This window comes from Lissotriton helveticus, chromosome 3_1, assembly GCF_964261635.1.
Source record: "Lissotriton helveticus chromosome 3_1, aLisHel1.1, whole genome shotgun sequence".
Lineage (NCBI taxonomy): Eukaryota > Metazoa > Chordata > Amphibia > Caudata > Salamandridae > Lissotriton > Lissotriton helveticus.
In genome coordinates, this window is record NC_136061.1 from 767,158,784 (window position 1) to 767,173,997 (window position 15,214).

General features: G+C 42.6%; 1 protein-coding gene across 1 annotated transcript in view; it reads left to right on the forward strand.

Annotated features, from left to right (window-relative positions):
- The window catches only part of TMEM9B (TMEM9 domain family member B), a 231,768-nt gene extending 217,341 nt beyond the window's left edge, over positions 1-14,427 (forward strand). Inside the window, exon 5 of the mRNA XM_078680984.1 lies at positions 13,245-14,427. Coding sequence (XP_078537110.1) covers positions 13,245-13,400 — 156 coding nt within the window. The 3' untranslated portion in view covers positions 13,401-14,427. The remainder of the gene's footprint in view (positions 1-13,244) is intronic.
- Positions 14,428-15,214: the final 787 nt, after the last annotated feature.

Here is a 15,214-nt window from a genome sequence, read left to right on the forward strand (position 1 = left end):
ATCAAGGTGAGAGATCAAGGTACAGATTGGAGGGAAAACAGTGTAAGGCACAAGGGCATCAACTCGGACAACACAAGCCCTCAATAGGATATGGGATTTCAGCTGGCCTGTAAATATACCACATGCTGGTTCTCTGCTCTGAAAGTCAGAGCCAAGGGACAGCCAAAGATGGCTTGGGGACACCCAGGCTCTTTACAGCTGGAGATAGACCTATATTGGCAACTTCCAACTGTGCAGGGTTTAGGCTGGTGGATACTGGTAAAGGGCAGCCTTAGAGGTTAGGAAAGTCCCACAAAAGTGCAATACAAAAGTTGGTTAAGGGAGGGCGTGTGCATGCCAACCATTCTGAGTCACCACTCATCTGTGCTTGGTGGTAGATGGCTATTTTTTAGGCAGGCTTCGAGAAGGATGGAGAGGTTTGGAGCTCTGTGTCCTCACCTCTGCACTCCTGGACTGTCTTGGTGGTGTCCACGCATGCAAGGTCAGCAGCAGTAGGGCAGACCAGCAATCTTTAGCACGAGTTCATTCTTAGTTCTAACCTTGAGGACACAGCAGCATACACTCATCTTCAGAAAGCAGAGCAGCAGAAAAAACGCAAGTCCGAGTCAGTGTAAATCTCCCAAAAGCTGGACGGAAGCTCCAACTTATATTAGCACACGGAGCAGAACACTGGGAGATGGTCAGCCAATCAGAATTACCCTTTTGATGGCTATATTTGAAAGGAGAATCTCCTCTTTCCTCGGTTAGCTGTACTGACTTGATTTCTGTCCAGTGTAGATAGACTATTCCGGTTTACGAATCCCACATAAGAATGGGCTGGTTGAAGACCAGACTGTCTCAGAGTAAAGCCCCTGCCCCAACAGGTCTCATGGTGCCCCAAGGTCAAGAGGGGTAGCACATCAACTCTACTTTTCATGAATTGTTAGATTTAACGTAGTTATGTTCTCCCCCCTGAAAAAAACTAACCCCAAATGCAACCCCACCCAGATCTCTAGGTCAAATTAACAATGGACAAATCCCTCTAAAGAAGAAACCAACAATCACGTTGTAGTGTATAATCAGCTCTTAACATGTTGTGTTTTCTTCGTTCTATCAGTGCCAAGAAGCTTTGGTGATGTTGCACTCTATAAATGATTAAATAATGAATAAACGAACAATCTTCAAAGCTGATACTGAAGTAATACTCTCTCTACTGTGTTTGCTGCCAAGTCCGAGTACTATTTAGATCGCAGAATAGGGGTAGAAAGCATATGATGGATAAGGGTCAATCTAGGAGCCAATCCTACAAGCTTTTGCTCTCTACAGACCTGCATCTTTTTTGTGATTAGCACAAATAAATACATTGACCTCTCTAAACTCGTTGAGTGAGTGGGTCAACAGACCTCATTCGGCATATGTGTCCATGGGTGTAATTTCCTTACCGAAGGAATGCACAGAGCGTTATGCAGAGGATATGTTGAAACCAGACCACCTTCTGACTTAAGCCCCAGGCCATTAATACCATTGGCCAATTCTGCTTTCTGGTATTTGGTCAGTCTTACAAATTGAACCACTCTGCAGATTTTAATGTTTCCTATATCCAACATGGTAAGGCACCAATATTGCTACACGTACAACGCACATCTGTTTTTAAACAGTTTTTAAAATTTGTTTTCCATAACAAAGTCTTATAATTATATTTACATATGAGAGAGCAGCAACAATACTTTGCACTAAGTCGATATTTTCCTGGTACATCTCGTAACAGTTTTCCATGCTTATAAGTCGTACATACCTGTGCCATCGAATGCTGCTTGTATACATAAAACATTACATCAATCTACAAAACCATGTAGTTGGTTAACCCCTTCCTTCTTTAACCTTATTTTATTTGACACTTCTCGCCATTCTTGGATGTCTTCAGGTAATCCTTCATCCCTCTATATCAACTTCACATAGATCTCCTCCGCCAATAACCACTCCTTTGCATCTGCATTACACATGTCTAGTAGTGCCTCAGTTGTTGTAGCCCATGTATCTTTACCCTTCGTTTAGCGAACAGCAACGCTACAAATTTATACCGATTTTCAACCTTCCTAGGTTTTTAATCTAAGCCTAAAATACAGTGCGTAATAAGTGTTCTTTCACTTTCCAGCGCTTTTGTCAGAATGGTCACCACCAGTTTCCAGAATTCTCTAACTATGGGCATGACTGTATCAAAATGTAGGACGTCTGCGCTGTCGCGATGACCGTTCTGGCACTCCCCCTCCTGGCTGGATACATCTTTTTGCTATAATAATGAGGTTTAGGTAGGCACTGTATGATATTTTGAACTGTGCGAGGTAGAACTTTTCATTTGTAGACACTAATTTATGGTACCCCAATACTCTGTACCAATTTGCTCTGTTTTCTCTTTCCCTTTTTTCTCTAATAATTGGAGACTTTTTACTTTACCTTTTGGAGAGTGCTCTTTTGATATTGGCTATGAGTATTCCTCCATGCATGAGGCTGCCCATGGTGGAAATCTTCGTCTGGCTTCAGCAAATGTATAAACACCCCCCCCCCCCTTCATACATATCACCTAACGTACAGTATCATCCCTCGATCTTGCCAGTGGCTTATGCTTCACGCTTTAGTTTATGGAACTGTGGCAATGCCCATATTTCGGCTGCTGTTGTCGTGATAGGCCTTTCATAATTTTCTTAGTCATGCGTTCCCATATTCATGGCATCACTGACATCAAATGTGGGGCATTCGGGCTCTCATGTCTAGGTGCAAAACGTGTGGTTCAGATTTGGGGTACCGCCCTGCAAGCAGCGGTCTTTCCTGGTTTAGAGAATTAATACAACACACATTTTTATCTTGATTACCCTCCTTTAGTGCCTTGTTTGGATCTGTTCCTCTAGTAACAAGTCTGTAATAGCCTAACCTGTTTTGTGTTCGTGGACAGCCACTGCAGGTTAGTGTTTCCTGAATGCACACTTTTGTGCTAACAAACCCATTGAATGTTTGGGTGTAGCTGCATGATGTGATTGAATTGTCCTGCAACTACTACTTTTTCATTATCGGCCTTTGAGGCCATAGTCCCCTACTTTGAGAAGCTGTATTGATGATCTCTGTTGCCTTCGGTGAATGAAAATAGCCTTTTCTTATCATTCAGAAGTGCCAGAGGCATGAACAGAGACCGAAATGGAAGTGTTTAACTTCGGTGTATACAAATCGAATCAAATATGTTCGCATTTTTTGTACAGGACTCTCATTGTGGCCTGGCGTCTTTCATTGTGTTTTTGCCTCTCAATCAAAGATTTTCATTGAAATCTTTCAGGGACTTCGGTGAATCAGTACAATTCTTGCCATTGCAGTCAACAACACCTTTGCACCAGAAAGCATGACAGGCATGTCAGAAAACCTGGACCGTAATCTTCACACTTTTATAACCATATAATTCTATGCACACTTCCTAAACAACTAAAGACGGGACCTTGCTTTCAAAGACGCACGGTGGATTTAGAAAGCTAAAGGTCTCAGAGCCTGTTCCTGGTAATTCAGTAGGTTAGATTGAGAACTACAAGAATTAAGTTATAAATTATTGTTTTTGGATTGAAGCTGGTGATCCAGAGATGAGCAATGGTTCATCTATCCAATTCTCCTCTCTGCTCGTGTTTTGGGAACCCTTGAATTCCATTTTTCTCGGGGCACCCTAAATTCCAGAGCTTGAACCACAGATGTCTGTCACTACTATTTCTTTTGCAAGCTTTTGCTGGAAGCTTACTTTGGCAGGCCAGCTGCTCAGAGGGCCTGGTGAAAAGAGGGCCTGACTTGCATTCTCTACAGTTAAACACAATTTTTTTGGTCTTAGTAGTATTTCTTCCATTTACTTAAGCTGCTTCACCACTGCACTGGTATACAGTTCTTTTATAAATAGATTGTGCAGTGGGTTATCAATCGCATCTCCTTTGTCATGGTCTACCTAGTAGAAGTGAATAAGTTGAGAATTTAAGAATATTAGACAGATTTATTTTCTTCATATGAACATATCTTTTGTTTTCCTTCCATCTGTAGATATTAGACAGGTAATGAAGGTTCCTGACAGCGGTGTTATTTGAGTGCAACGGCCCGTATTGCAAGAAACAAATATGTCCTCTTATGCTAGTTAAGGAGTAAAACACATATTTGGTGGGCTGCTGAAACCCCTGGGCTCCAGTGCTAACCCCTCTGTAGAAGGAAGCTCTCTTCTACGTTTCTGTCGAGTCTATAAAGAGTTTAAAACTAGTAGTGTGTAAATCCCAGAGATTCACACAAGGGAATCTTCATGTATTTGTAATGGAGCTGGACACCCTGAGAGAAGGCAAGACCCAAATATATACCCTGCAACAAGCAGGTACCTTGCTAAGATCATGAGAATTAGAAAATGGCCTTCACTAGTAACTAATATTAGTTTATTACGTTAGGTCGCTAATATTCTAATCTTGGCAGCCAGAGCTCAGTTTCTTTAAGGCTCAGAGATGGGAACATCTTGTTCCTAAAGTTAGCATGAGCAACAAAATATGGCTGCAGCAGGTTACATTTAATTTACAACAGTCCAATTCTTTGAAACTTGTTCTACTCACCTGTTACACTACAGATCGCTGCTCCCTTGGTTCCTGAGAAAATCAGAAGTCTTTAAAGTGGTTCCATGTCTTGGTTTTATCCGAATTCTTAAGAGGATGTATGAGGATTCAAACGAGATGTGGAGATATATTAACCTCCAATAGATGTAGTTGAAGCATTATTGCAGAGAGAAGAAGTCGGCAATATGTGTATAGAAGAAGATGGCACATCTGCCATTTTGCCAACAGGGACTTGACATTCTAACTTGCAAGCCAGGGGCTGACTGTGCAGCAGGTACATAATACACTATTGTCCCTTTGACAATCACCTTGCTCTACTAACTGTAGATATTTTGTGTTTGTACTTTGTGTTTTCTATGCCTTAAGCCCGTATTAGGGAGTGTGCCGTGAAACGCATATCCCTTTTGTTTCGTAAGGGATTTTCTTATGCTTTGGTTTCCACAACGCTGGAGGAACATGTGTGAATAGTAGCTTAAAAATGTACTTTTTCTACTCTTTTATCCGAATCTGTTGTCTGACTGCATTGGTGCACTTATTTAGCTTGTGGAGGTTGTAGAATTTGCATGTGTTGGATTCCACCAGGTTACTAGCCTCTATCGTCGTCCTGTGCTTGCCTCGCCTATTCCATCTGCTCTTCTGGTGTTAAGTCTTCCCTGCATTCCTATGTTTAAAAAAATCCCTAAGGAGCATCACTGGGGTTATATGTATTGAAAGAGTGGGGCGAAGCGAGTGTGTGTGTGTGTATACACACACACACACACGTACACAATACACACACACACTCGCTTACACACATGTATACACACACACACACTCTCCTGTTGCTTTAGTGAGCAGATCGCTGGTTACATAAATAACTTTGAAAGTTCTCTTACAATCCTAAAGGAACCTGACTGAAAATATGTCATGTTCTTGTCAAACTTCTTGATTGGTAAATTACTTAATGAATTGCGTGGGCTGTAAAAGGAAAGCCTTGTTCTGAGGAAGCAAACCTATTTACAGAAGTCCCTTTCAAGTACAGATATGGATGGATAAATATGATATCATCTGTCACAGTAAATATTCACAAACTGTTTGGGGGGGTTAATAAGTCCAGCCAATTGCCCTCCTCATTGCCCACACCACCTCTATACCCAGGCTCTACTCTCTGGGCCACATGTAGTCTTTTTACTGACACAAGTACAATCTCACTGGCTAGTGTTTACACCTCCATGCCCATCTGTTTCCCCACTTACTTACCTATCCACATGCGCCAGCCACTGCACTTTTTATTGACCCACATCCTTATCACTATTTTGCCCTACTCTCTCTGCTCAATTCCCTTCCAAAGGCCAATCACTGCGCCCTGCCTACTGACACAATACTTACTCGCCACCCATTCTGCTGTCAACCCCCCACTCCCAGAAGCACACTGCACTTCGTTTTAATATTTCTCGCAGCTTCGCACTGCCCTCCAACAGACCTCCATACGCTCTTGCTCTCCCCTTTTTTCTGAACCTCATTCACTCTCTCTCCCTTGTTTACTGACCCCATTTACATCTCCATTGTCCTAGATTGAAGCCTCATCAGCACCCTTTTACAATTTTCTCTAATCAGCAGGCTACCATTCTCAGAGATGTCCACACCTTGCTTACGTATCTCTTACACACCTATCATTATGGAAGTCTTCATCCCACTCATTGACATTCCTAACAACTGGTGATTGACTCGTGTGCCTTTGCTCCACCCTGGCTCACTAATATCTCCCTGTTTTTATTCATTGGTACCTTTCCTTGCTAACCACACCAGTATGCCCCTATGGCCCATCCTAACTAACCAACACCCCACCCCTGCTTACAAGTAGCCCAGCCATACCCTCTGCTCTCTCAGCTCCTTTATGTGCCCATGTGCTACTAGGTTTTCAATTTGCTGATCCCGCTGTTAATTTTTGCACCCACTTCATCTACTTGCAGAACCTCATTCGCATCACCTTTGACTGGCCTTGCCGTACATGGTCACTGACATCTACATATCGCCATCGAAATAGATGGCCCTCCTGTGTCAGTTACTCCCAACCTATTGATCCTTCATTTTCCATACTACGTCTTTAGCTACTTGCTCTTCTTTGTCAACGACTTGCTTTTTGGTTTTGTGGCTTTGCTGGTTTGTGAGCTGGGGTTCGAACCTAGGCAGCGGATGAGAAGACAAACACCTAGGGTCTTGTGGAAAACTAGCAGCAGTAGTGCAGGATGAGTAGTTTTGTGAAGGGGACTGGTACCGTCGTCTGTCCTGTGTGAGTGAACAAAGGTTTGACATGATGGTTGGAACAGGGGAAGATGGCATCCTTCTCTCCATCAAGACGGCCAGGTCATGGAGCACAATTTAAGTCCCGCTGTTGGCCAGGAGGGTGTGCATGCCCCTTGTTTTGTTAACTGCCTTCTTTGGAAAAAAGACTAGCGTGAGCAGCACAAATGATTGTCTATATCTGGTTATGGGATTCTCTAGACAAGGTTGTTCCATTTGTTTTGATTATTTTGTGCCCACTTAGTGTTTTATTTTTTATTGTTATCCATTCCCCTAATGCTTTCTCTATATCCTGAGCCAGCTTGGCAGTGGGGCTGAGTTTTTTATTTTCTTTATTTTATAGTTTCACTCTCTGGAAATCACATAATGAACGTGGAGGAATTGAAGTGAATGACTTAATTCTCATTGCATGTGCTTTCCTCTCTCTCTAGCTTTAACAATAGTCAGTTAAGTTTGCTCCACTTTGCCCTGAGCAGATTGAGGTAATTGGGGGCAAGCATCTTTATAAAAGTAACCTCCTGGTTATGGTGTTTGATAGGTCTGTATTGGGCAACAGTTACCACTTTGCACATTGTTTGAGAGGCTTCTCTACTCCTGAACTAGGCCCAAGGAGGCTCTACTGGGAAGCCAGAGTTAACTACTAGACTATGCATGAATTAATTTTGTCTCATTGTTCTATTCACTTATGTCCACCTTTGGGAAACAGGAAAGGTGTTTTATATTTGAGTACTCGCAACTGGTGCCATTATTTAACATGTTTTAGAAGAAGAAGATGGGTACATTCTTGAAGTTTATCAAACCTATTGATTGTTCGTAAACACCAGCCAACATAGGCAAATCATTTGTTTTCCAAATTAAAATTTGTCTAATGTTCAATAACCTTTCTCAACAAAATTTCTGTCAAGCACATTTGCATTAGAAAGCAATATTCTGGCTTTTTATTTGCAGCACGCTTTTGCTAGATTTGGCATTTTTTAACAGAAAAAGTCCCTGAAAGAAGTTGAATGAAAGAATGGATTTTTTTGATCCCCATGCTTATTTACACTCCTTCCCCTGACCTTACCACATTTACTTGACTCTAACCAACCCTCACATTTAGCTGTTTTTCTACTGTCATATGTGCCAAGTGCACACTGAAAATGCACTGCGACCTGCAGCTGATAAGGACATGTGGAGCTTACAACCTTATTGGAGTGTTGGACAAGAAATGTTCATAGCCCAGTGGAGGAAAGTTGGAGTTGAACTAGTAGGGAATCTTAAACATCAATAAACATTCCTCGTATTTTAGAAAGCACAATAAGAGCACAATAAAACTGTGGAGTATGACGGGGTCAGTTCCTACAGTATGTAAAATTGACAAAAACAGCTAAGGAAATGCAGCGTTTTCCAGTCGCTCATAAAACATCAGAAGTTACAGTAGCTATGTTAAATTTAGCACAAGGTAAGAGATTGATTTCCAATCTCTATAAGGCGTCAAAGGTAAATGCATATTATCGAGCGACATGCTTAAGATCATGAAAATGGGAAGAGGGTAGCAAGGATTACATGGAGGATATTGTCTGGAAGCGAGTATGCCTATATATCACAAGCCTTTGCAATGCAATCTTTCTCACCGTTGGAATCATATTAGTATGTGCCCTGCAGGTCAGGCCAGCAGAGCAGTGGAAGAGTCAGTCATATGGCAGACTTAGATATGAAAGCTGGGCTGTAATACGTCATTGCTCAGATACGGTACTCACCCGAGACTCAAGTCTGCAGTTACAATGTGCTTTGTAATGAATCTGACAATGCAATCTTGGAGAATGGGCCATGGGATGTGGGGAGGCTGCTGGGTGTGGCTGCCAGTGTCTCTGCCCGCTGGGCATCTGGGTGTGTGCTTTAAGTGGTGTCTACTAGTGCATCTGTGCCAACAGCCGCCAGATGTAGGCAGTGTTGGCATTGGTACCCAGGCATTCTAGTGAAGGTGGTTAGTGCCCACACCGCCATGCGCTCCCCCCGCTTGTACAAATACACAATTACACTTCCCACACCAAAGGAAACTCAGGAGACATATTTGTGGGAAAGAACTGCTGCAGGTTTATTTCATACAACATAGGTATGACGTTATGGTGGGTCATCTTACGGGCGATCCAAAGCAGGCAGCCCCTCGCTGTCCCACATGCCTAAGTTGCCATCTTGCACGGCGAGTCGATGCTCTGACGGTGCAGCACATTACCATTTTGTTAAACTCCCGCCCCCCCCTGTCAGGGCGGAGCGGTGTGGCACACCCCCGGTCGATTCAGGCCCCCCGACCACCCGAAGGACTAACGGGGCGCCGTCCCGGTTTCCCGGAACCTCCTTTGGCTCCTGGTCCTTGGCTCAGGCACCCTTACTGTGCCAGGCAGAGGTACCCTTACTGTACCCTTCTGCCGCAGAGGTACCCTTACTGTCGGTCTGCTTCCAGATCGCCCTGTAACTCCGCCTGCAACACAAAACCAGACCATTACAACATTCAAAACTTCGCTCCGCCGCTCTAGCTGCTGGGTCAGGGATCAGGGTGGGAACAGAGCAGAGCCGCGGGAGAATTCGGAAGGGCCGAGCCATGGCGCTGCAGCATTAAGTACCGAAGGCGCCCCTCCTCCCCAGGTGAGCCCTCCCCTTTGGTTCGTGATTGGTGGACGCAGGGAGGGGCGTCGATAGGTTGCTCGCTAGACGGGTGGGACTAAGGCGCTGCCCCGCCCATGCTCCCCTGCGGGTCCCACGGTCAGCGGCAGTCTGCCGGTTTATGCGTGTCATACCGGTGTCTGCTTTGTGTCAGCTGAAAAGACACGCAACTCAATCCACAAAGCTAGAACGGAATAAACACATGCCAGCCAAGCCGCAGCCATTTTTGAAAATGTATTTTGTGATACGCAGAAGACCCCAAAGGGCAATAAACGAGGGGAGCAACAATATGAAAATACAGATTGAAGAGATTCATCGTGTTTTCATGAGGAGAGTGGAAGGAAAGTTCACCGTGCCCATGCAACATTTTCTAAATATACAGATAGCAGTTAAAAAACAAGCATGTGCCCTGGGGTCTGCTCTGGAGGGGTTTGCATGTAAACGTGGGAGATGGGTGCATATTTAGCAACAAAACGAGTACAACTTTACTACATGCGAGGTGGCAGCCTTGTCACCGCTACAGTAACTCCGGGGCTGCACTTTCCGGGCAAGGTGTCCTGGAAGGAACTGCATCATATGGGCAACTTGGCAGGTCTTAAAAATAACATAAAAACAAACCCAGTAAGTTTGGGATTTAAAGTTAAACCAACTCAGATCGGACTGCAGCAACAATGTTGAGAGCATCAGGCTGTGGCATGCCTGCACCAGAGACACAGAGGCCATGGTGTCCATCTTCCGTGTTGATGCCTGGCGCGAGGCTAGCTGCTGAATGACCGTGTGCTTTGCCAACAGAATGCCTCCCCACACTGATGGAGAGCATGGAAAAAATGGAGGCGAGGTGTGTGTGTCCTCTCACTTGTTTACGCTGCTTTTGAAATACAGCCACCGGTGGCAAATTAGTAACGGGCAAGTAGCAACCTGGGAGAGTTGCGGAAACGGGTGAAGGTGCTGCTCTGGGGCAAGTGCGTCAGAGTGAGCTTGAAAACGTAAAAGCCACAAACAAAACAAGGAACACGAAGAGTATGGTTGCGGGGAGGGGCAGTGGTGCGTGGGAGTAAGAGGTGGCATCTATGAAGAGGGCGCTGCGATGAGCTGAGCCAGGAAAACCCGTGCATAATGAGGAGGAAGGAAAACAAACAACAGAAAGGGTATAGCTGGGGAGGTACAATGGCGCGTGGGAGTAAGCAGTGGCATCCATGAAGGGGGCGCATCGATGAGCCTGGAAAACCTGTGCTTTCTACCTCAAAACTAAAAGAGTGCACAAACACAAAGGGAAAAACTCTTTTGTGAAAGGATACACATAATAAGCCAATACTCCAGGGGAGGAGCAAGACACAAGAAGGTGGGACATAGAAGACCAAAGCATCATTGAGAAGCAAGCTTTTGCGAGTGATGCTCGCCTTAACCAATCAGCAGCCAGGGGCGGAATGACAGCCCACATACTGAATATACACCATGTCTTCCAGACAGTGCATGTCTAGGCTCGACCTAAAATAGGTGCCAAGCAATGCAAGTTTTTTATTGGTGGAATTCAGTGTACTGCATAGAATATACTTCACCCCTACAAACTTGGCGAGGATTACCCCAGGCAGAGCGATAAAATGCGCTAGATGCACAGAAGCAGACGCTTGCTTTGTACATATGGTAAAGGAGTGCAGCTTAACAGCCAAAAATATAGGGAAACGAGGTAGCTAAATTGCATCTGGTGACTCGACACCTGCCCATCCTCAAGATAAACAGAGTTTACTGAGCTATGCCCAAACGAAGTAGAGAAAAATAAAATATAATTTTGCTATATTTGGGTCAATTGTTGCTAAGCATCACGTAGTCATGCATTTGACAAGCCCACAGGGCTCGAAGGTGAAAGTTTAAATCACTTTAAAGAGGAATTCCAATCATTGTAATTAATGAGATGAAAAACATCTTGTGACTTGTCTGATTGCATAAGATATTTTCTTTGCAGCATTTTTTTATTGTTAATGTAAAAATTGCTATATAAAATGTGTGATATCCTTACCACTTTTGTCTTGCAGTTAGTTTGGTTTTTGTTTTGCAAGTTAGATGAAAATTCATATATCAGACGTTTTTAGTTTCCAGAAGTGTTAATACATACATCACAAAAGTTACCTCTTTCATAGTTGAAGGGTCCCATGCTGCCCTACGTTAACTGTACAGTGATACACTGCTCAATTCGGGAATTTTTTCTTCACTTTTTTTTACGAGTAGGTGGGTAATTGTCGGTATTTAGCAAGTGGAATTTCACCTTATATAGATATTGATGACAAAAAGATATATGCACAGAGTTTGTTTACTAGTATTACTAAAGTACTGTTTTCAAATGACTGGACTACATTGGGTCTGCCCGCTTCCTAACACCACTTAGCAGCTCTAGTGTGTGCAGATATTAAGTCCATCTTATAAGTCCTGCCCCAGCCTGTTGGAAGATGTGGGTGAGTTTGGGAGAAGAGACATCTGTGTTTCCTCAGAGATTGGCATTAGTGAGACATGGACAGCATTTGAAGGTGGCCTGTCCCTAGTACGAGATGGGGAGCACCCGTTGTTTCAGGAAGAGAGTAGAAAGACTCTTTCAAGAGTCTGGTCTTCAGATTTTGTTAGAAGGTTCCCAAGTTTGGCTGATTCTTCAGATCTGGGCGCGGTGAGTTCCAGAGAGATGCGCCTACATCACAGATCAAACAACAACCTAGGTACACATAATAATAGATAAACAGTATGTAGGTAAATACAAAAACTACAGTGAGGTAGCCACAATTTTAAAAGAAATGTCTTTAGATGAGTTGGATGATGTTCAGTCTTTTAATCTTTCTTTAGTTTAGAGCCAACGAACAGAAGAAAACCAGCCGACACGTGTTTGGGCCGTAATTGGAGAATAATTCCGCGGCTTCCTCAGGACTGTATCTAGAGGATAGTTGTCTTGGTCGTCGCTCAGCCGATGATAATTCCAACCCGGCTGGGCGCGATCAGAACATGCCGGATGTTCTTTTTCACGGCACATCTGGTACCTCAAAGTCAGCCAAATCTACGAGTGTTTAGCCCAGCCGTTTTGGAATTATCACTGGCTGAGCAATGACCAAGACAACTATCCTCTATATACAGCCCTGAGGAAGTTGCGGAATTATTTTACAATTGCGACGAAACACATGTCGGCTGGTTTTCTTCTGTTGGTTGGCTCAAAACTAAAGAAAGATTAAAAGACTGAATATCATCCAACTCATCTGAAGACATTTCTTACAGAATTGTGGCTACCACACTGTAGTTTTTTGTATTTACCTACATACTGTTTATCTATTATTATGTGTGCGTAGGTTGATGTTTGATTTGTTATTGTGAGTGTGTCACCCACACAAAACATTCAGACACTTGAGTCAACTAGCAGAGCGCCAAGGAATTTCCCTGACCGCTAAAAACCCTTCTTTAGAGTGTTCCGTACATCACAGATCATTCTGTCTCCATGAGTCTTCTTGTTAAATCCGGTGGCTGTGACCTTATTTGATCTGCTACATTTCGGGTTTCGCCTGTCGGTGTTCAGGGTTAGCCTGTGTAAATAATGTGCACCTGACCCATTCACATTTTAAACACTTAATAAAGTATTTGTATTTTTGCTAACGCAACTGACAAATTAACAGTGAAGCCACATCATTTCATCAAGTTTAAATTGGTCAAGGTTGTTTTACACCCTTTTATCAAGAACTTGTTTCTTTTTCCTCTTAGGATCATCAGCCCTTTGCCAATGCTCATGAAGTACTTGCTCGTTCAAGGAGCCGAGCCAACGTGTTGAATAAAGTAGAACACGCCCAGCAGCGCTGGAAGCTGCAAGTCCAAGAACAGCGGAAATCTGTCTTTGACCGTCACGTTGTCTTGAGCTAATTGTGGTGCGTCTGGAATGGGACAAAGGCAGCATTCATGGCAGACACGAAAGAAGCTTCCAAGCTCTCCACTCACCCCACATGTGACCGTCTTACCACCATCCAAGTGTTCATTCAAACCTGCAGTTAGTATTTTCAGAAAAGACAGTTGACTGAAACATATTGGACAGTAAATATATACAAAAGTTCATTTAAATATGTGTAAATGAGAATGACTTTTACTTACAAAATAGCAACGGTAACACTGGCGATTTTCCTGTACTTCCTGAAGCGCTGTTTATCATGGAGACTTAAACAGTTTGTTATCCCAGCTTTTTCGCTGTCTTTGTAAACATGCTTCAGAAAAAAGCAGTACCTACTTCCCGATCAAACACTTGAAGTTAATTGTTGAAAAGTGTTATGATTTTTCGTGTTATCCTGTAAATGTGAGATTCGTGCAATTATTTGCTATTGATTTATTCAACTGTTTTATACACTCTAAACAAATCATGTATGTTTTAAGTGCCACTACTACATTTCATGGAATACGTTTATAATCCATCCTCCTGTTTTACCATAAATTAGAGTACTGTATTTTTGATGACTGGTGTGCCCGGTAGTAAAAGATAAAGTTGTACCAACTCAATCCATTATGCAAAAGAAGCCCCGCATTGACTTAACAGTAATGCTCTAAGATACCGGCACCAAGCAGTTCTTCTATCGGGGGGATGCATTGCTCTAAGTACCATGAGCTACACAACATGTTATAAATAAGTTTATGCACTTGTGTTGTTAGAATTAGAAACTGATGTGAACATGTAGAATATAGAAGGCCTACAGAAAAAGCTAAGACAGTGATTAATCTTTTTGAGACCGGATTATACTCAATCAATAACCACTGCTTTCCTTTTTTTTTTTTTTTACATATTTGTTTTTTAATGCCCCGGAAATTCTCTGCTGATGCTAATTTGAGATGTACAGATTATGAAAGAAACATTTCCTTCTATTTAATTTGAAATGTACCAATAAAACCAATATTGGAAAAAAAATTGTGCACGTTTTACCTTTCGCTGTGGTGAATTTCTAAATCTCATAGTTCATGGCATTAAATAGTCACAGACTCGGCTGGGAAAAAGGATGGTTCTTTTTTGTGTGAAAAACTACATATATATATATATATATATATATATATATATATATATATATATATATATATATATATATATATATATATATATATATATATATATATATATATATATATATATATTCATTCATTCATTCATTCATTCATTACTGGCGGTCGCCAGTAAGTAGGTCTAGTTAGAACCTTGTTTCTATTCAAAAAGCATTTTTTCTTTTGTTAATATCTTTGGCACCGGTTGACGAATCTTCGCAAAAGTTTCAAAACTAATGGGGCTCTCCAGTCAGCACCTGTCTTGAAAGTTTCGGGGTTATTCGTCAAGCGGGGGCGAAAAAATATGGGGGGTCCCAAAATGTGTTTTCTCCATGATAATTTCCATTGGAAACTTTAGACGCGGATACAGCCCGAACTGCTGAACGGAATTACACCAAATTTGGCAAAAGGGTAGCTTTTGGTCCAGAAAGCACTCTTTTCTTTAAATGGTGTAAATCCGTTCAGTAGTTTTTGAGAGATGTATACATTTACTGATATTAATGTTTGAGAATTGTGAGATCTGATTGGCTGAACCCTCCCTGAAACCAGAAAATGTTGGCAGACGTCAGTCATGTGACTCGGTTAGTCACCAGCAAAAAGGTAAGAAAACAATAAAAATTAAAAGGGGGCAGGGTAGAAACATCCTGACCATGTAGGCT